Source organism: Oryzias latipes, chromosome 7 (genome assembly GCF_002234675.1).
Source record: "Oryzias latipes chromosome 7, ASM223467v1".
Classification (NCBI taxonomy): Eukaryota; Metazoa; Chordata; class Actinopteri; order Beloniformes; family Adrianichthyidae; genus Oryzias; species Oryzias latipes.
The window spans coordinates 22,129,126-22,152,081 of NC_019865.2; the positions used below are offsets into that span (position 1 = coordinate 22,129,126).

At 38.7% G+C, this 22,956-nt stretch overlaps 2 protein-coding genes across 2 annotated transcripts; one reads left to right on the top strand and one right to left on the bottom strand.

Moving 5' to 3' along the window:
- The first annotated feature begins 2,047 nt into the window (after nt 1–2,047).
- Nucleotides 2,048–10,600, top strand: cd63 (CD63 molecule). Its single transcript, XM_004070876.3, has 8 exons — nt 2,048–2,189; nt 2,797–2,873; nt 8,091–8,279; nt 8,372–8,446; nt 8,531–8,629; nt 8,804–8,947; nt 9,751–9,834; nt 10,063–10,600. Exons 2-8 carry the CDS (start codon nt 2,808–2,810, stop codon nt 10,126–10,128), a joined length of 723 nt encoding a protein of 240 aa, XP_004070924.1. The 5' UTR covers nt 2,048–2,189; nt 2,797–2,807; the 3' UTR covers nt 10,129–10,600.
- letmd1 (LETM1 domain containing 1) lies at nt 10,484–21,617 on the bottom strand. The gene is made up of 9 exons (XM_004070975.4): nt 21,476–21,617; nt 21,043–21,209; nt 19,650–19,765; nt 16,611–16,693; nt 13,506–13,692; nt 12,220–12,321; nt 11,963–12,115; nt 11,780–11,876; nt 10,484–11,477 (listed from the first exon to the last, which is right to left on the bottom strand). The coding sequence occupies exons 1-9, from the start codon at nt 21,589–21,591 to the stop codon at nt 11,401–11,403; spliced, it is 1,098 nt and encodes a 365-aa protein (XP_004071023.1). The 5' UTR covers nt 21,592–21,617; the 3' UTR covers nt 10,484–11,400.
- Nucleotides 21,618–22,956: the final 1,339 nt, after the last annotated feature.

Sequence of the window (22,956 nt, forward strand, 5' to 3'; positions counted from 1 at the left end):
TCCAGGATGTCCTCTGCCTTCGCCCACGAGTGGCCAGGATAGGCTCCGGAAGCCCCGTGACCCAGAAAGGGACAAAATGGGTTTAGAAGATGATTGAAAAAAAAACAACAATATTACTATTTTGTGAATTAAACCTTCCGTGTTTGGGTCAAGTTATGAGGACCAATTTAGATGCAGATTGATGTATAGGCTTTAGACCAGGTTGCAGTGATCTAAAATACAAATAGAAACAACAACAGTGTGCTGATCTCAGGATGTTTCCAAACTTGTAGACCTTTTGCAATAGTTTTTGGTCAAGACATTTATAAATAGGAGTGTTTAAGGGTGTTCTGCGCATTGGCACTCTCAAATCAAAGCTTTATGGTGGATTTTCTGTGTGAAAACTACAATATTTCATGTGTTGTTTGTTTGTGGCATGAACTTTGAAATCCCCATCACTCCATTAGTATGAAGGTCGTCAAACAATTAGCGCCCTCTTGTGGATAAATTTAAAATAATAGATTCCTTTTTAGTTGTCGGAGTGATATTATAAAAAAAAAAATCACACATTTAAAAAAAAAAAATTGTGATGTAGCTGAGCTGAAATAGAACATATAATGTTCTGATGTTTTATCTCAGTGATCCTGCTGCTAAAGTGTGACTCTTAGTCATGGTGTAGTGGACAGTGACGCAACAGTGATGATCATTCAGCTGAAAACTTCTGATTCATGAAGAGCATTACCAGAAATGAGTTAAAACATTACACCACACGTTGCTATTCTTAAACCATATAACGTTTAATTCATGTCCCTTGTTGTGACTGGTATGCAGGTGGGTCTTATGAGAATTTTTTTTTTGGGCAATTGTATTTTTTCTTGTTACCATGCATAAGCATTCTGATATACTGTAGTAATTTCTTTCCCTTTTTAGAAATAAATGATATATTTTTTTTTAAAAACAGCATCCAAGTTAAAATACACTTTAATGATTGTTTCAGATACACAAAAAGTTAAAACACATTACAAAGTATAGATATATTTGCCTATAGATAGAAAAGTCACTTAAGTTTAGTGAAAATGCTTCGGCAAATCATTTACTGATTCTTGACATGTCATTTGAGAATCTCCTTCTTGTGCAGTAACTTTACACATTTCATGTGTAAAGTTACTGCACAAGAAGGAGATTATTCAGCAGATGTTCAGATGTTATACTTCGTTTGAAAGAGGAAAAGGAAAAGGGACTGTTTCCAAACTGACAAAAAGTTTAACTGCTGTGTCCCAATCTGTATTCGAGGCACGACTTTATTAACTAATTATGTAAAAAAAAAGGAAATGGTGTACATGTTCCGATCTGCTGTAGATATAAACACAAAATAGTATATTTATTTAATGCAAAGATTTATCAAATTAATAAGGATAAAACAGATGTTCCACATGATGTTCTGGCTCAAACAAATGTGAGAAAAATAAAGTTATTCTGTTAAATAAATGGGTATTTTTATCTACTCAAAAAAATTATTTATCGCTTTGTTTACTTACTTTCATAAATGAAATTCTCATATGATGATTTTGAATTATTACCGGTATATCAGATAAATAAATTAGTTGATTAAGGACAGATGAGCATAAATCTTAAATATAATCTTATTAGGTGGTAACAAGTAAGACTTCTTATTTTATTCGTACGTTTTTTTTAAATGAAAACTTGTATCTTTGTAACGATGGGGGAAACAGGCTTTAAGGTTTTTACACGGGCATTGTGTTTTTTAAAATGTTGGTTTTAATAATTAAATAAAGAAAATTTGATGTTTAAAATTCAAAATGATCTTTACCCAGGTAATTAACGATGTTCTCAAGGTTTAAGTGGTCTTGTGATTAGTTGAAACAAAAATAAATGTACTAATAAGAAAGACATTTAATTACAAGGCTTACTTAAAACGGTGCAAAAGTTCCCCTTTTTAAGCCACATTAACGGATCTACAAGTAGTTTCCCGCTGACCTGTTGGGCCATTCAAGTGGAAAAAGCCTATGGTGGTATATATTACGAGGGTCCTTGAAGGCAGCACAGACACCTGATAAAAGCAGAAGGTCCGCTCAGCAGGCAGACGGAACGGAGTATCTGAGAACGAAAGGGTGGCAACGTGAAAACTTGGTCAACAACTTCGACGCTCAAGTGCTTTTACAGGAGGTGAAAAAAACTTTGACTCAAAGGTAAGTACAGAAACGGGAGTTTTTCAGAACCCTAACCCGCTTTATTCTACCCAATACTTCACTGCAGACAAAAAGAAGAACCCCTCAAAATCAAAATGGGGGGCATTTTTTTTTAAGACGTAGGTCATAAAAAGTATGGAGTGTTTTCATTTTTTAAAACACAATTAGCTTTACAAACTACGAAGTGAAATACTTTGGCAGTAAATGAAATTTGGTTAACTGTAATTAACGGTGTTGGGTGCGAAAAGTTGGACGGGCTCACTTTGTTTGTTCTAAAGGGGTGTTCAAATTTACATCATTTTGTGTAGCTTATAATGAAACTAAAGACCACACATTTCAAACAACTCAACATCTGGTCATTTGTGAGTATTTAGCTACAACGTAAGTGATATTGTTTGTTTGTTTTTTTAATGGGATTTTCTGTGCTTCTAAATATAAACCTTTCCTTCACTGACTCACTCCTTGGTGACTGAGACAGCTAGCTTCCAGCTATAAAAAAAGTCATTTTTTTCTATTGTATTCGGATTCTACTTTTGTATATATTACAACATTGCTGTCTTCTAATTCTGCTGCATTTGTCTTCTGTTTTTTGTTTTTTTTCATGCAGAATTATTAACCATGGGCGTTGAAGGGGCTATGAAGTGTGTCAAGTTCTCACTTGTCTTTTTTAACTTCATTTGCTGGGTAAGTAGCTGTTAAGTCCTGTTTTTAAAGGAACAAAATAGATGTAGACCATTATTTGGAACAAAAAAATGAGGAAAAACGGGTTATTCCTTTTAACTTGAAAATAATCTTGATATTTCTGGGAGATTTGGAGCATGACTTTGACTTTGTGGGCCCTGCATGTGACTAAGCATGAAATATAACTCAGTTCCACTTTGCTAAGCATTTAAAGCCAAATCAGCTGCCCAGCACACAAGCTCACAACCTGGGAAGCTCCCTCCTGTTGTGGACTTCCTGAATCCTTGAGGAGTGTTTGTTTGCTATCAGATAAATGAAATCCTGGAACAAAAGGAGCAGTTCCTACACGGTGTCGGTTTGCAGTCCTCTCTCTTGTGTTTGGAAGTTTCAGAGGTGGAAAGGATGGAATTTTAATCCTGTGACCAGATTTTGACGTGGAAAAAGAGTCATATGACACACGCAGATGGAAGGGAACTCATTTTTTCCTGCTTTGGTGACGCATTACCACGAACAGCACTTGACCGTTTTGTTTGCACAATCCTTCCAAGGGTGGATTTCACCAGAAATTCAACACTTCACTCTGTAGGAGGATTAGATAACACTTGAGTTTTTATCACTTTTTTCTCTAAATACCGGTAGTTACAAATAAAATAGAGCAGAAACCAGTGATAAGTGAGCAAGGATGAATAAAGTGTATTTTTATGAGACAACATGTCGATGAAGGTTCTGATGAGACAAATCATAGAATTTATTTCAATTCTTGCCATTAATTTATTATTATTGTATAACTGTAACAAAAATATGTTTATTCACGGTTCTTCCCTAAAATGCTGAGGCTTGAGATAATAGATTGTTAATACACGCCCTGCATTACTCAACAGTAAAATCAAATTTGTTAATCTTGTTTCACACTTAAAATTAAACTGTAAACAACAGAAATACTACTAATGCTCATTGCAGACGATACCAGTAACCAAAAAAGACATATTCTCCTAATATATTTGTAACAAGAAGGGCTAGAAGTAAATTAATCACTTCAAATACAGAGGGTATGGTGAAAATCGACTTGTGTTCACTATAATCCAGTATTTTAACCTTAAGAGAAGAAAAGGGAGCAATAATGGAATAGTTTATGAACTGTTCGAGTTCTTTTACATTTAATAATTGATTTGCATTTGATCAAATATCCGGATTAATGTGAACCTGCTGGTTCTGTTTGTTTGATCGGTTCGCTCTTATTTTCTTCCAATGTAGACAATAAGTCAGCTGTTTGGCCCTGGTTCAAATATTGACTTTGGCGTCGCCAACATGGATAGACTTTCAGCTACGACCTAAGCATAATTGGTTTACATGAGAACATTTTCTGTGAGGCTACACATCAGTAGCCACACAAAACCTACGAAATTGTGGTCAAAGCCATCAAGTGGTTAAATAAATTAGGAACAAATGACGCATCTTGTCTTTAAATATTTTGAAATCGAGTAGATCTATTTACGCATGCGTTTTAAGATGTAGACTGCACCCACACAGATGTCCAAACAGAGAGATTATCTTGTTTTAAAGGGATATGTTGGTTTTTAGGGGTGACTGACTCAACAGGTGAGGAAAAGGTGAATGCCAGGAAACCTGGGAGACTGTGTTAATCCAGCTGGAACAGATCCAGGATGGGTCACAAAGTTAGCAAACTAGCTCATTCACAGCAACAAAGACATTTTATGTCAAGACTGGAGTGTTACTTTACCTTTTAAAACTAACAATGTAGTGATGAGAGAATTCATCGACGCTGTGCTGGTGGAGATAAAAAAGTAGAAGAAAAGTATTCATCTTCAGAACCTGCTGAATCCCTCTCAGGGTCAAAATACGTCAACAATGAAAACTATTGTGGTGTGGATTTATTAATAAGTTACTTAAAAGTAGCACAGTCATTTTTAATGTGTCAGTTTAATGTAACAAATGTTTATGAACAATGAAGCAAGCAGAGTTTTACTGAGGCACCAAGCTGAAGATCAAAACGGCAATCTTTCTACCTGAATGAGTCTGCTTTCGCATATATAGGAAGTTCAAAGGCCAAATGAACGCATTTACTTTATGCTTCATTGTACTGCATGTATTTAACCTTTACTATCTAACAAACAAGCAACACACTGAGTCTCCAACTCAGGTTTTAGCATCTTTCTATAAATGTTTTTTTTCAGGAATATTTCCAATTAAAAATCAACAACTTAACCATCAATTGTCATCCTCGTTTTTGTTTTTCTGATAAACTGTGAAGGCAAGCCGGCAGTAGGAAACGTAGCTGCAAAGGTGACCAGGGACCAAACTGGAAAGTAGGTCAAAACGTTTTAGATTCAAAAGAAAGTGGGAACAGGTGTGGCACAAACAACTGAGGAAACCGGTGTCAGTACGGGACTAAGGTCAAAGAGGAAACAGAACGCGCTCTAACGCTGAACACCCAGAGACAGCTCTTAATACGCTGAAGTAAGTGAACTACAATGTAAGCAGCTAGGACGGCCCCACCGAGAACCACAGGAAGGAGGGGGGCATCCGGGTGAAACCACGCCAACTTCCACAGAAACAAGCCTCGGAGCCAAACGATAAAAGCAAAGACGAGGACCGAAACACAAACCATGCCGAGGAACTATCACAGAATATCATTAACAAGACCAAAAAGTTGTAATCTTTTTTTTTTTATCCCCGTCATAACATACGTCTATAATCGTACATCTGGGTGTGCAACATTTCCTCTCCTCATTTGACCCATTCCTGACAGGAGCCGCACTCAGGAACTTAAAAACCCTCAGTGTCACACAGGATGGCATTGGGTTGCATTTCTGTAATCTTTGGTATGACTCGACCGTGAATGTGTACCCACAACTTCCCAGTCTTAGGGCAGACACTGACCCACCGGGCCACTGAGCTGCATTTCAAGCTTAAATTAGCTTGTTTTGTATTTTTGCGTAAAAATTGGCAAACTCGATTTCTTTTAATTAACACCAAAAACCCTTGAATTAGTTTTACCTGGATTCTTAAAATCATCTCTTTTTTCCAGCACACTGGTTAGATAAATCAATAAAAATAATGAACCTGTACGAAATTTCAAGAATAAATGTAATACATTTATAATGCTAGCTTTGAACTGTTCTAATGTTTTACTGCTCAGGTAACAATCTACTAGTCACTTATCAGCAGCATAATGTCAATGAGAAGTATTGTGTGTATTGTTTGACTGACTCTCATCGTGACAGTTTGTCCTTGAGAAACCTGATGAAATAGAGTTGAAGCAAAGTAAAGATAATTTTCTGATGTTTGCTTAGAAGCAGGTTGAGCTCGGCTGGTCATAATCAAACAGTTCAGTCACTTTGTGTTTGTAAAGGATCTAATGGACTGCTTCCGTCTCCCTCCAAGAGCAAAGAGTGTCATAACATGTGAGAAATCTGTCTCTGTGCTCAGGAACTGAGCAATGTTGCAACTTCCCCTCTGCACTTAGTCATTTTGACTGAATGACACCGTCCATTAAAACTCTAAATGTTTAAAAGCATATAGATTAGACTAGAATAAAATACAATAGAATGCCTGTATTGTTATTCTAAACAACTTATATCACAACAAAAACTCTTTGAGGTGCACTTGAAAGAAAAGGTCAATTTAGTTTTAATTAATTTTGGATTAAGAACAAATCGAGAAAAAACAGTTGAGATAAATAAGGAAAAAAATGCAATAAAATAACAGTAAAATTCAAAATACTGTGATCAGTATTATACAGGGTCGAATAAAAAAGCAAGGTACACATATTGCACAGGATATTGCACCATGGGGAAATGTTATGTAATTGTAAAGTGTGGAGCCATATGACTATAAATGTGCAGGTTAACCCATGTTAAAAGTGTTTTTGAGTCTGCTTGTTTGGGTCTGGATGCCCCTGCCAGAGGGTGGTAGGCTGAGCATAAGTGGATCGGAGTATGAGGGGTCTTTGCTAATGATCTGAGCTCTGCTGAGGCAGTGTAGATGATGGCGGTTCTTCAAGAAGGGAAGGACATTTGAATCCTCTATTCCAAATGTGAAAATTCTCTTCCTGTCTGACTCCTCGCAGTTGCAATATCGTGTAAGAAGACTCTCTATCACAGAGCAGTAGAAAGTCACCAGCAGCGTCAGCTTCCAGTTGGTTTCTTTAGCTTTGTCAGGAAATGATGGTGCCACTGTGCCTTTTCAAAGATGGCTTTGATATTGGAAGATCACATGACGTGGGCAGAAAAGAGCCCTCTCCATCTTTGTTGACGTAGAGGAAAGAAGCTGAGAAGGATTTCCTTTGTTTTGCTGTTGCCAAGTTCTTGGCAGAACACCAGTCTGACATCCGTAAATTTGATGATGGTGGTTGTTGGCTGGGCGACAGTTGGGTACACAGGACAATAGGCCTGATAGTTTTCTACAGGCTGGGTAGTGGCACCCTGACTAAGAAGGTGTCTGGATGATCCTTGGATCCCCTGTTAGATGGTGGAGTGGGTTCTGGGTTCCTCCTGATGGACAACAATGCCTGACCTACATCCAATGAAGGGTTCGTAGAGTCTACTGGGAGATTTTTGTCATATTTCAGTGTCACTAGGCTGCACCTCAGACTGTCTAGGAGCTCAGTTGTATCCTGAAGGAGGAAGCCTGGAGCATTGCCTGTTCCCTCATTGGAAGCATGTCGGAGACAGTCAAGACATGCATTTAAGCACAGGGAGGGCCTACAAGCAACTGAGTACCATTCTGAGTTGTTGTAAAGACATTTCAACGTAATAGACTAACTTTTAGAATCATTTTTACTGTAATTCTTGGGTTTATTAGAAACTCTGTAACCATTACTGCAATGTTCATGTGCATCCTCTCATTTCTAACACATTACCCATCATTGCAGATGTCTAACAAGTTTCTAACCGTGTAAACCAAAGCATCGTGGACTCAGAGTTTTCTCTTAAAAAGCAGCTAAAAACATATCTTTTTAAAATGGCTTTTTCTTAATTTCTTTTTAACATGTTTTTTTACTGTGTTTTACTGTTGTTTTATCGTGTTGTACTGTGAAGCACTTTGTGATTTTTATCTGTTATCTATTATTATTATTATTATCGTGTTCATGACTCCACATACATTGCTTTAAATTACCAAATAAATAACAGTTGACAGTGTGTAACAAAGACTGAAGATGTGTCCCATGAAACGTCTTTTCCCTTCTTCTTCCTGCAGTTATGTGGCCTGGCATTGGTTGTGGTGGGCATCATGGTGCAGGTGTCTCTACACAACACCTTAAAGATTAAAGACGTTTCGATGTCAGGAATTCCCATCGTAATCATTGCAGTTGGAGCGCTGATTTTCTTCATTGCCTTCTTTGGCTGCTGCGGAGCCTGGAAAGAACACTACTGCATGGTCACCACGGTAACCAAACCAACATGACATCCAGAGCATTGTAAATGACAACCCATGCAGGGTCCCAGAATCTTCAAGTTGATGTGTTTTCTCCATACTAGTTTGCTGTCCTCCTCACCCTGATCATCATCATTGAAATTGCAGCTGCGATTGCAGGATTTGTCTTTAGGAACAAGGTAAGTGCAGTGCAGTCTTTTTTTCATCTTCTGTTCTGAACGATGATCTTTTAACTTGGACTAAATGTTGTGATTCTCGAGCAGATCTCACCTATCGTCAACGAAGGTCTCACTAAAATGATTGAAAATTACAAAAACGGCACAGACGATTTCAAAGCAACTGTGGATCAAATACAGGAGAACGTAAGTTCCATGGAAACCTTTTCAGTTCACAGTCATGTTTGAGGAAATGCTTCCGGCTTGTCTGTCCTCCAAGTAACACCATCAGTTAAAACAAGCGTCCTTCTTTCATTGTACTTGATGGACAGTTCAGCCTGAAATTCGTTTTTAAAAGATGTTGCATGGATTCATTTGCAGTTGAAGTGCTGCGGTGTGAACAGCTCTTCTGACTGGAGTTACCTGGACTCTGATGGGAATTCAGTTCCGGACTCATGCTGCATAAACAAGACTAAAGGATGCGGGAAAGGGAGCATGAAGAATGCCGGCACGGTGTATCAGAAGGTAATTCACCACACTGACTCAACTCTCTGAACACAAACTGAACATTTAAAGGGGTATAAAGCAAAAGGTAGTGTCATCTCAAGAAACTTCCTTAACTAAAACCAAACATAAGCCTCACACCAAACCGATGCAATGCAAACAGAAATATGACGCTGATAACACTGTCACTAAAACAAACATATTCCAGACGCAAACAGGCAAAGCAACAGGTCAGAGCCATCCGGTTTCTGTGAAACGTCTTCTGTTCAAAAATTACCGTCGAAGGACGGTTTTTGTAAGACAAGAACCTTGCTTTATTATTGTTTATTATAATTTTCCCTGTTGTGGAAGAGACCCTAAAACAATTCTATAGAGAAAAATGTTAGCTGTAGCCCTAAGTCAGCATCAAAAGAAGATGTTTAGAGGAAGAAGCTTGTGAATCATGACAGAAAAATTCAGCAGATTATGTTTCACACATGGAGGTCTGGCGTTTGTTGGACTTAGGAAAATTATTTAAAAAGTAATTCACCATGGAAGTCATTCTCCACCCGTCTCCTTCTGTGCTGTGGGCCTCAGTGAGGTGCAGCTGTCAGTTCCTAAGAAGCTACCGTACCTGCTGGCTTCCACAAGTTGACACCTTCATGATTTTAATGGCTACACATGCTTTTTTATTTATTTTTTTACAAACTTGTTCACTTCTAATTCCTTTGGCTTCATTGATATTATAAAGAAGTCCTGCCACTTCGAAGACACAAATCCTTCTGATATATGAATAAGTTTAGTTTTTTATTGTTATTATTTGCTTTTTTTGTTGTCTTTTTTAGGGTTGCCATGATGTCATTGAGAATCTCTTGAAGACAAACATTCAGTGGGTCATCGTTGCAGCCATCGTCATTGCTTTGGTGCAGGTAAAGCACATCTTCAAAATATGTCCGATATGTTCTGTTATTTTTTACCCAACTTTAATTCACTTAGAGCTTTTACAACTAAGGTAGAAGTAAGAACTTTTTAACATTCAAAAAGTGGAAACGTGTTGTACTAAAGGGAATATTTGGTTTATTATGGAAAGCTTATAAAACAACAAATGTATCATCATGAATAGGAACCACTAATGCTGTTTCCTTTCCTCCTTGCAGATTTTGGGTGTTGTGTTCTCCTGCTTGCTGATGAAAAGCATCAGAAGTGGCTATGAAGTCATGTGATCTACAGCTGAGGAGATGAGCGCTTGGCCGCCGTGTGCTGGGATCTCCACTTGAAAACATATTTTAAACCTTCTTTCATTGTACACAGAATAATACATTTCTCTTAAAGAAATAGTGGGTTACATTTCATAGATGAGCAATATCTCTGCTTTGATATTTTACATTTCTTGTTCAAAATGTCAGACAAAATGATGGTCTAACAATAGTATATGTATTTGGCTAAGAAGTCTAAACACCTCATGCTTGTAATGTTAATTGGGAATCTCTTTTTTGAGGTTTTTGTTGTTTGTTTTGCTGGGTTCCATTTTTATTACTGTTTAAAGGACATTGAATTTGTTTAAAAACCACTCAGACATTTGGCATGAAGATGTTTAATAAAATCCTTATTCTCTAATGGTGTAGAACAAAGGAACAAAACATTCAGCATTTTTTTGTTGAGCAAATAAATTATAAAATAAAGATGTAAAGAAAATACGTTGTAATTGATATTTAGGCAATGTTGCACCAATATTTGCAAAAGGCACATAAAAAAACAAATGTAATAAAGTACTCAGAGAAAACAAAACTCATAGGTAAACAATTAAGTGCCATCAAAACTGAATGCGATCATGCAGGCAGCTCAGAGAGGGTTGGTTTGTGTGCAACAGGAATTTCAGCTTCTCACCAAGCAGGAAAACGGGCCAGTTTCCACACATTGCTTCAGAACCAAAACCAGCTTCCGATTGTTTTCTGATGATTAGCATTTGTTCCCTTTTTAACAGAGAATCATGTTTCTAATGTTCTCAAAACCAGCATAAAGCCAAATAGAACAAGCAGAACACAAAGAGACAGACGACAAAATGAGAAGTTTGATGACGTAAAAAACAACAGAATTCATACAGAGCTTATATGTTTTATATATTATTTGTCTATGATTGTCCTAAAGACATATTTCTGTTTTAGCTCAGATGGGACCAGATGATGTAATTTGCAGGGCAACAAACCTAATAAATATTTAATATAAGGGCTTCATTTAAACACATGTAACAATCAAAACTGCACAGCAACACACCTGCCTGAAGACACTGCAGTATATTTTTGTCAAAATAGGATTCTTTTAACTACAAATGTTTAAGCCTTCTAAGCATCTTTTCAGTGATGTCTGATCACTTTTTCTCTCACACTTACAAAAACTTGGTTTTTCCCCCCTTCATCAAGGTACTGTTGAAATTTTTGAGGAAGTTGCGCTGTGCAGCGCCCCAAAGGCCCTAATTGCGAGAGCCGTTTGCATCGTCAGCAGCGTTGAGGAGACTTCGGGTAGTTTGCAGAAAGAAATACGATGCAGTGCAAAAGCAGCGACACCTCTGAGTCTGTTTGAAAGAGATACGGAGAGTTCATAATCAGGAAAAGTGCAGTTTTTGGAAATGTTCTGCTTTAAAGAAAACTTTAAAAAGATTTTCTTAAAGTTTCTGCAGCAAAGAGTGTACAAACATTTTAAATTTTAATTTTTTTTTTTTCATGTTTAGAGAACAATCATTTCTGTGTTAAAATCTTTCAACGTTAACATTTCACAAATGGAAATGAAACTTTCCTGACATGCAGCGGTCATTTAATATCATGAATCACTGAAATGTTTAAATCGTAAATCTTACTATCTCGTACTACATAATACCTTTCAGAGAGGAGGACACCTGAAGCCAGCGAAACAGCCACTCACGGCACTGGTTAGTACCAAGACAGTAAGAGTTGATACCCCTTACATAACAAGCCTGAAAGAGAAATGGGTTTTGCAATCCTGTATTGAAACATTAAGTGAAAGTGTTTTGTCGTTTGAAATGGAAAAGCAAAGACAGACCTGTCTGAGTTCAGACTCATTCAGCTGATGGAGGCCCAATCTGCTGAGGGCTCGATCCAGCTGGAGCAGCTCCAAGCCATGGGTGTTCAGCCTTTGGCCCATCAGGAAGCCCGGGAGGTGGGGCGTCAGGAAGAGCAGGGGGCTTATGTGCCGCTGGTTAAGCACAACCAAACAAGGACAGAGAAAAGGTTGTTTTGAAGGCAGATAGATGTGGGGGCACGTGGTGAAGTGTGACTACGGATTGGAGCTTTACGGACCATTTGACCAACGCTCAATCTCTTTATACCCAAAGGTGGTCCTACGAACAGACTGCGAACAGCCAGGATGTCAGAAACCTGGGGGTTTGCTCCCCTTCTCACCTAAAAAAAAGATGCACAGTCATTTTAAAGCACTTAAATGAAGAACTCTGTCAAGTGGTGACATTTTAAGTCCCACTCTTCCTTAAAATGTCTCTCAGTTAATTCTCAGTGGTCTTTCAATTATGATTATGCCATTTATAGCTAAAAAAAATTTTTAGGACATAGTTTCTGGAGGAGCAGGAGTTCTTTGTAAATTCACCTCTGAGTTGCGAGCGGGACTGTTTGTGCAGAGTAAGCCCACCGCACTTCCCATCACCCATCGGTTTATAAACTCTCCTGCTAGCTTACGGTCCCTCACATCCCCAGTCTAACATTAGTGGTGCAACAAAAACAGCCAGCAATATTGCAGCTATCCAGCCGTACAGTTTGGGGCCAGATGCCAGCTCAGACGAGGAAAACAAAGACGTATATGGATCTAGTCGTCTACATTCATCAGAATGGAGCGGAGCAGGGAGGTTGTGACCCACCCGCCATATTTTCTATGCCACCAACAAGCTCTTTTTCAAACGGCATTTTTTCATCTGCGCCTGATTCACAACCATTTGATTAAAGAAAAAAGGGCGAATAAAAAAATATTCAGAAATGCAATTTTAGGCTTAATTTTCCTAATATATGTCCTTCATCATGAAAAAAATACTACCTGTACAAGAATATAGTAAAAATGGCAAAAACCCAATTTTCATCCGACTGTGTTTTTAAGCATTTAAATATTCAAAGACTGACACTGTAAGAGCATTAACGTCCTGATCCAGCTGCCCACCACACACAATGAATGTTATGCCAACTCTATGGAAATGACAGGACACTTTCTGAGATCACACAAACTTCAAACAATCGGCCTTGATTTCTTGCAAGCTTCCCTAGGAAATTTTGATCAAGCACAGTTTTAAATTCAAATATGTAATGAGATTTCATTTTTCTTTTATTTATTTTATGATTTCTATTTGAGCTGTAACAAATGGACGGGAAGCAACATAACCAAGTTTGTAACTGCAGTTTTACAAATTTGATCATATTTTCTATGATCATTTCAGCCAACAGACTATTTATCCAAAGGACTTTTATAATTATATCAGTACATTAACCGTAAATAAAAAAGTACAAGTGAGATCAAAAATACGGAAACAAATTTCTTTCTGACTCATTTGTAAACCTGGCAGGCTTAGCTCCAGACATTCACTTACATCATCACACAAGCTTTTAAGACAAGCTTGTGCTTGAACATTTTTGACACGATGACTTGCAACCTCGAGCTCTTCTAGAATCGGCCGGTGGTTCCGGGTCCTGATGGAATGATACAAACTCCGAAACTCAACCTGCTGCTGAGGGTTCCAGAAGTGAGGGATTAAAAGCTGGCGTGGGAAAAAGTACCTGAAAAGGGGGGGAAAAAAATTGTAGCCAGAGAACATGAGAACAACGGGCATGAGAAGAGAAGGAGAAATATTCTCACTTGTTCCCAGAGTGCCCTTTTGTATAAAAACATCATTTCCACAGAGGCTTTAGATCGGTAATAATAATAATAATAATAGATTAGATTTATCTGCGCTTTTCCAGATGCTCAAAGCGCTTACAATGTGTCCATTATTCATGTATACTTGGTGATGGTAGAGGCGTGGCTGCCAGTACGCGCCAAGGTCCCACTGACCTCTGATCACCGGGACATTCATACGCATCCACACAGCAGTGGAGCCACACTGATATGAAATGTTTTCTGATTAAAGGTTTTTTATTAGTTCTTCAAATTTTTTTTAAAGGGAATCTGGTTCTGCTGTCTCTGTTTTTTGTACTTGTGTGCATCAAGTACTTATTAAATGAAGCAGATTTTTTGCATCTTGCTGACAAAAGGGCAACAACACTGCAGCACCACTCTGTTGCTTGAACATTTCTCACATTTTATGCACACACATGAAACACAGAAGCTATAACGACCTTTATTTTGAAGAAAAAAAAACAATATTTCAACAGCAGAAGATGAAGAGAGGACGGCGTAAACCTTAAAGAGCACATGAAGTTAACATCGGTTTGAGTGTTAAATTTCTGTACCACTAAAATCTAAGAGCACGTGATGAGTTCAGGATGTGAACATGTGTAAAACCAATACTGATCCATACTGTCTCAAGGAGCGTATCAGAAGGATCTACACTTACTGTCCACTTTATTAGGCGCATCTGTCCGGCTGCTCGTTAAGGCAAATTTCTAATCAGCCATTGACATGGCAGTAACCGCATTTATGCATGTAGACATGGTCAAGACGATCTGCTGCAGTTCAAAGTGTCACCAGAAGGGGGAAGAAAGGGTTATTGGTACCAGACAGGCTGGTCTGAGTATTTCAGAAACTGCTGATCTACTGGGATTATCACCCTCAACCGTCTCAAGGGTTTACAGAGAATGGTCAGAGAAAAAGGAAAAATCCAGTGAGGGCAGTTCTGTGAAAACCACTGGTTACAATTGAGAGCTGCAGAACAGCATCTCTGAGCATCCCATCTCTTTATATACAAAGAAATGTTTCTAAAATGTTGTTATATATTCTTTGTTGGCAATGACAGCAGTCAAGCATTTTCTGTAAGTCTTCACAAGCTTTTCACAAATTTTAGCTCGTATTTTGGCCCATTCCTCCATGCAGATCTCCTCTAGAGCAGTGATGTTTGGGGCTGTAGAATCAAGAATCAAGTTCAAGATCCTCCTGATAACTTAAAAGGCCTTACATGGTGTGGGCCCATCCTATATTAAGGACCTCATAGTCCCTTACCATCCAATAAGAACACTTCGCTCGCAAAATGCAGGACTGCTTGGTTCCTAGAGTTAATTAAAGTACGGTTGGAGGTAGAGCGTTTAGCCACCAAGCCCCTGTTTTATGGAATAAGCTCCCAGCTCATGTAAGAGAGGCCGACTCAGTTTCTACATTCAAAGTTAGACTGAAAACATTGCTCTTTGGACAGGCTTATTGTCAGACTAGTTAGTATTCAGAGATTATTTAACTTAATGTTAATGTGTTTAAATTAAACTTAATAAAAATAACTATTTGTTTTTAGTAGGCTGCTAGAAGTTGAAGCTGGGGTAGCTATGGTGCACTGGGGTTCTGTCCTCTTTTCTCATCTACTACTACCCTTCCTCTCCTCTATTCTTGATTATTATTTATCATTTAGTTCTCCATGCCTCTGTTTGGTGCAGTGCAATTCATGTAGTGTCCCTCTTTCCCTCTCCCCTCGGGGTGAGTGGGAGTGCTTCCAGATTCCAGTTGGCTCATCCGTCCTCCTGTACCTGACCGTGTACCTCGTCTCTGGCTCATCTCTGCTCTGTACCTGACCGTGTACCTCGTCTCTGGCTCATCTCTGCTCTGTACCTGGCTGTGTACCTCGTCTCTGCTCCTGCTCCTACACCTGGCTGTGGATCCTGTCTCCAGCTCGACGCGCGCCCCTGACTGTCCCCCAACTCCATCTGGATGAAGCTCGTCTGCTGGAATTTATATATGTAGTTGTAGATTTAGATAAGTTAATTCTTCTCTAAGAGTTCTGGTAAATCGCCTGTCCGTCCTGGGGGAGGATCACTCCTTCATGTGGGCACCCCTGAGGTTTCTTCGTTTTTTCCGGAATCCGTTTTTTTTAGGAGTTTTTCCTTACCGTGAAGGGGGGTCTAAGGGCAGGGATGCCAGTATAGCTTAGTCAGTTTGTTAGTTCAATTTAGTATTTTCCTAATGAATTCTATGTTTTCATGATCCTTTGAGTTTGTTTCACTTTTTCAATTACCGATAAAAAGCCCATCGAGATGACTGTTGTTGTGAATTTGGGCTATACAAATAAAATTGAATTGAATTGAACAATGTCGTCTGTGTTTGTTTTTCAAATAATTAACCAAACCCACTCAAAAGAAAAAGAAGGAAAAGCCCCTCCCTACTTTTCCAGTGTGAACAGCATTGGGGCTCAATGTGCGTTCAAGAACACACTTTTAGCGCTAATCAGACGTACACTGCAGTATAACCGTCAAACGGCCGATGTCTTTGTGGCTGAAGAGATTAGAAAAGCATCAGCGTGAAAAACATGTGTAAGAGAAGACCACTGCAAACATAAATACAATGCAGTGTTTTACAGCGGATTCTGTTTTATCGAGATGTTTAATTATGATTAATGGTTGCTATTGTACATTTAAATACCTGTGCATTTCTAAAAGTAAACCGCTCGATTTCTGAGCACGTACAGTCCAAATGCCTTCAGCACAAATGTTTGTGCGTGCCTCTAGACAGCAACATTTACTTCACTGAAGATGAATGAAAACATCAGAAAGAGACTTACATCAGGACGAAAACCAGGTAGTTGGCAAAGGGAGGGATGGATATCACCACAAGAGGGATGGCCTTGAACAAATCTCTACGAAACTAAAAAGAATGTTGAGTAAAGGCACCGTGAGTTTAACAAGAATGCATAGAGTCATAAGAACACAAGATGTCACATGGAAAAAACAACCATGATATAATGTAACTACAACAAAATCAGCATGACATTTGCATGCATCAATAAAAACTGTTGATTGGGTTTTCTTTTCCAAATGTGAATTTTAAAAAAGGTTCAATGGTCTTCATACAGACCTGAGATAAAAGTAAAAAAAATTGAAGCCAGACACTTAATCTGAATTTTACCAGCTTGTTTTCCCCTTTATAATAATAATAGTTTTTTATCTTTTATTGAATTTAACATATCAAAAATATCTCAACTAGGGTTGTGATTTAGGTTTTTAGCAATGTTTTTAATGTTTTTGACCTTTTTTACAACATTTTTATGCAGATGTGTAAAGACATATAAGCTGTCTGTATAGCTATGTTTGCACCGCCCTCGGTAACGCGCTCAAGCAGCCACTTTTGAAGAAAATTCTACCTAAAAACCCCTTTCGGCCTTCAGCGTTCAAAATAGTCACGTTCACGCATAGCCAAGCAAGTTTTTACAATTCATTTTCTAAATCCAAAATGTGCGGCCATTGAACATGCGTTAAAAGTTAAACCAGGCTGAACTTTGACCAAACAGGGACTTTGATTTGGTAGTGACGTATGGATGGGCCTCTTTTAATTAATGGAAGTGTCAACCGTTTAAACAATTGATCATGGAGAAGAAATTAACAGTTGCGGTTTGTCTCCGGCTGGAATTATATGACACTAATTCTTTCATATATCGGAATAGAGCTGTGAAAGAAAAAGCCTGGAGCAAGATTCACCAGATTTTCACTGCTTTGACATTTCACACAGAGCCTCTTCCAACTGTAGGACTGGCGCTAATAAACGGTAAAGAAGGAACAAGAAGATTACGCCCCTCCCTGCTTGTCCAGTGTGAACGCCATGGGCTAAATGAAGGTTCAAGAACTCCTGTTTTGTGTGTTCTTGAACCTGCATCACATGCCTGGTGTGCATACTGCTTTTTTCTTTAAAGTTCTGCAAACTGCCTCTGTGCGTGTTCACCTAGAGAGGTTGGGAACCGCTGCAGTGGAGCAGAAAGTTATGTTTCTTTCTTCTAGATCAGGACTGGCCAAAACTGTTCCTCAGGAGACACAACCCAGCCTGTTTTCCGGCTCTCCCTTGACTGCTTGATGGCGACTACCTAAATCGGGAGGTCTTCAGTCCATCAGGACATGGAATCACTTGAGTCAGCAAAATCAGCAGCAAGCTGGGCAGGTAGAACTGGAAAACAGACACAGAACTGTGTCTCCTGAGGAATAGATTCCTGAATAGGTGCTGTGGATCCCTAAAATGTTTGACAGAATTAAATTATTGGGGAATAACAGGCTGTTGGGTCATTTTTGAGTTAATTTTGCTGTTGGAACCTCCTGCACAGAACAGAAACAGAGTCCTGAGTCACAGAGCGTCTAACCTAGTCGTGGAAGCTGCTGCTTTAATTTATTATGTCACGGTTTATCACTAAGCTTCTAAATGAAGGATTGAAAAAGTTGGACTAACTGTCAAACTGTGGATTTCTATTTGGAGCCTAAAATCAACACTGTCTCAAAATAACACTCTTTGTTCTAAACAATGTTTTCCTTAAAAACAGCAATTGGGCAAAATGGTGGTTTACTAAAAAACAATAAAATTTGTCATGAAAAAGTCCATAGGAACTGACTTTGCTTAAATAAGCTATAACCTGAAAGAAAAATTAGACTTTAAAATCTTCATTTTTCAAATGTAGGTATTTTTGCTTTTATGACTAAAGAAACACAGCTAAAAATATAGAAAGCATTTGCTTTATTTCTACATGTGTAAAACAAAACTAGCTACTTTTCTGTGTTTTCTGTTGGAACTAAAGAAATAAAGAAGAAATGCCTCATCAAAGGTTTGCCTTTGAGTAAAAGACAGAACCAGAGAGAACTTTTTAAAGCTTTCAGGATGCTGAACTTTTTCAACTCAAAGCTCTTTTTGCCCCACAGCACTGAACATCCCAACATCTACAACCACCAAAATCTAACTTTATGATTTGCAATAAACACTTAAGGCTTGGGTGTTCTGTCTGCTGACGTGAAACTCTCCAAGCGCAAATCTAACAGCCTAAGCTTTTAAAACCCTCAGCTTTAAAAAATAAATATCCCAGAAGTGATGTTGCGTGATTTACACTAACACATTTGAGTTCAGAGGAAAGGTGAATTAAAGTTAGCTAAGTTGTTGTGTTTCTACATCAAAGCCTTTGGTGTAGAAACTTTCCACTCAAATCTGTCAGGTGACGCCAGGAGACGGTCTACAAGTTTTGTCATGTCCAACAATTTATTCTCATCGGCTGATCGTCACAGAGAACAGGCTCATTTTTGAAAGACGTCCGGCATTTGTTTGGATGAAAATGTGCTAGATTCAGTCCTGACATAAATCTATGACTCTCCAGAACAGGATTTAATTTGTCTTTGTGAGCGCAGGCTGGCCAACATGGCTTATTTAAGTGGTTGGTACGTTTGTTTCAAGGTGACAGTTTCTGTTTCTATTTTACATGAACACAAATTGTAAATAAAAGATTCAGCCAATGACTGGAAAGATGTTGATGATAATTATGCCTGGATTGAGTTTTCTATAAGCGAGGAACTTGATATGGTAAAAGCGTTCCCAGTGGTCGTTTAATTATGATTCTCGTTTTTAGCCCGGATCAAAAAACGTTTTCTAGGACATAGTTTCTGCAGAGCGGCAGGAGTTTATTAGAAATTGTCCTCTAAATTGTAAGTGGGACTGTTGACACTCCGCCTCCTTTTCCCGTCATCCATCTGTTTTTATGTTCCCCCCACTAGCTTTCAGCCCCTCACGGCCCCAATCTAATAATACAGGCACATTTCTGATGAACTCCTTGAAAGTGTTTTAGGAAAAAAGGACTCACCTGTCTTAGTTTCTCCATCTCCCTGTAGGGCAAGTCCTGATGCTTTACACCTTCATAAAGCATTTTCATTTTTATCCTCTTCACCTCTTTGGCATCATGGAACAACATTTTGAAGCCTAATGGAGGATAGCAATAAAAAATTTTTAATAAACACAAAATTTTTTGCAAACCTTATAAGCAAGCTGCTAAAAACAAATGCAACAAAACTTAACACAACTACAATCACACACACTCACATTCATACAAAGTCACCAATTAACCTATAAAACATGTTTTTGGACTGTGGTAGGAAGCTGGAGTGCCCAAAGAGAACCCAGGCATGTATGGAGAGAACATGCAACCTTCATAAAAAAGGTCGCAGCTGGGATTTGAACCAAGTGCCAATTTAGGACACATTTCTAGGAAGTAAAAGCGAGCCCACAGATTTTTTTCAAACATAGTTCTGGGGGGAAATGCCCTTCATGTGTGTTCTTTCGTGGTCTTGCTTCCTAGAGGTTGATAGTTTAAAGTTCAATCATCTTTTGATCTATTATAAAAGTGTTCCTGGTGGTCTTGTTGAAGAGGAGACAAGTCGTTTTCTAGGACAGTTTCCGCAGAGCGGCAGTAGTTCATCAGAAACTTTGTGGGTGGACTGTGGGAGGGATTGTTGGCACAAAAGTAAGCCTCTGCTGATATCCCTCTGTCCCATTGTTTATACTCTATCCTGCTAGCTTACACCCCCTTACGACCCCAACCTAACATTAGCAGTGCAATAAAAATGGTGAGCAATACCGGAGCTATATAGTCGTACAGTTTGGAGCCAAATGTCAGCTCAGACGGGGAAAACAAAGACGTCCATCGATCTATTTGTCTGCAAGTGGATGCATCAGAATGGAGCGGAGCAGGAAGCTTGTGGCCTGCCGACTGTAACTTCAACATCATTGCTTTTCCAAACGGCATTTTTACATCTGCTCCTGATTCACATCGATTTGAATTAAGAAACACTCAGAAATGCGATTTTGAGCTTAAATGTCTGAGATAGAACTGCCACAAGAACATGTTTGAAACACCAAAAGCACGATTTTCACTGAAGTGGTTTAAGTTCCTATGTGGGACAAATGCTCAGAAGTCTCCCCCACTGCCTTGCCATTGAGCAAGACCTGAAACTCTAATTGCTTCAATGAAGCTGCCTCAGGTAGTTACAAGCCAGTGAGCAGCTCCCTATATGAAACCACGAGTTTGAACATTGTGTTCTTGAACAAGAATGTGCCTTCAATAAATAATAAAACAAGATATATATTAAGAAAACAATGATAAAACAAAGGAAAACTAATCTAAAGTTGGACGTCTTCTGTCGTCAAATGTGATCATAAATCTATAGAAATGACTTCAGAGGTGACTAGAGGGAACTTACCTTCCATGAAAGTGTGATACAGCAGAAAGAATCTGGGAAACCTCCTTTTGAGGAAACTCTCATATTTTATGTTGGCTGTCTGGAGCTTGGAAGAAATAAAACGTCCAAGACCCCGTCTAACTTTGGATGAGGTGTAGTGTCTACACACTGTGTAACACAGAGGAGACCTGACAGAAAGAGGAACACTTTCATATAAAACACCACGAAATACTCAAATGACAAGTAAAACACTGTAATGTCTCTGTGCCGAGGAGTCCACTGATAGTTGAAGTTTAATTATAACAAATACAAAAAAGGTTAATTTTGTTTTGGAAAGGTCGTTATGTGCGGTCACACGTTTTCAAAATAAAACAGCTAGCTTAGCACATGCTAAACGAATTCAGTTAAGCTAAATCGTAAAAATGTTGACAATTGTGTTCTTTACGACCATTACCTGGACTGATGCGATAGACTGGAGAGATAAAAGCTAGGTGTCGAACTGCTGGTACCGACACAACACAGTCGAACCGGTGACAGGAGGCGGCACATCCTCAAACAGGACAGCGCCATGTCTGCAGCTCAGCGTCACTGCTGCGTTCACGGCGTCCTCGGAGAAAACTCACTTTCGACCCTTGTCAAAAAATTTGATCACAGACGTGTGTGTGGGAGGGACTACTCTCAGAAATTATTAACCCAATATTGTTCTTTATTTTTAATATTGTTATTTTATTATAATTTATGTGCTGACGTTTTTATTACTCCAGTGTTTCCTCTTGTGGATCCATCTTTCAGGAGGAACTACCGGCTCCGCCTGTAGGGGGTGCTGTTGCTGCGGCGCTCACTCATTGAGCCGGCTGGGGTCCTGTTCTGCGGTCTAATAGCTGTAGAGTGATGGGCCCTAGGCTGCTCTGTGTTGGGCGGGCGCGTGGTCGGCCTGGTCCTTGGAACATATGGATCCCCATGATCTCGTTTCTGCACAGCAGTGCCAAGCCAGACTGTCTCTTTAACCTGCAGTTCTTACTTTTTTTCCAGGGTTCTACTGGGGGGACTGGGTGGGTAGAGGGAGGAATCTGGTGAGAGAGGTGTCCCATCTGTGTGTGATTGTCCTGTGTTTTCTGTTTTAATTAATTTTCACTTTTTATGACTTTATTTGCTTTTATTTTGGGCGCTTTGTGTTTTCAACCGAAATGAAAGGTGCTCTACAAATAAAGTTGGGTTTGAATTATTCTGAATATATACTATATGTGGAATAACGCAGATATTCTACACAAAAACAAGAATATTTATTCTTGAAAATTGATTTGAAAAGAACATTTCTATTGTACACAACTGATTAATCCACAAGGTAATGATGTCATACGTTGAGTTTCTAATCTGCATGTCTCACCTACAGAGTTTGCATTGGTTAATGGAGCCATCCCAAGTGGCGTTAGACTTCTGTGTAGCAGTTCTCCTTCAAATACTCCATGTTCTCCTCCCATATATTTACAGAATTGTGGTTTGGAAAAATATGTTTTTCAGCTGGAAAAAATAATCAAAGCATCTGTTCACTGTTTCAAAGTGAGATTGCAACAAAACCCTGCAGTGGTGGACAAAAATGTTGGTACCCCTCAGTTAAAGAACAAAAGTCCTCAATGCTCACTGAAATGACTTGAAACGGTCAAAACTAAACAAATTAAAATTTATTGAAAATTAAATAATCAAAATCAGCCATTACTTTTGAGTTGTTGATTAACAGAATTATTAAAAAAAACTAATGAAATAGGGCTGGACAAAAATGATGGTACCCATAACTTAATATTTTGTTGCACAACCTTTTGAGGCAATCGCTGCAATTAAACGGTTTCTGTATTTGTTAATGAGCCTTCTGCACCTGTCCACAGGTATTTTGGTCCACTCCTTATGAGCAAACTGCTCCAGTTGTCTCAGGATTGA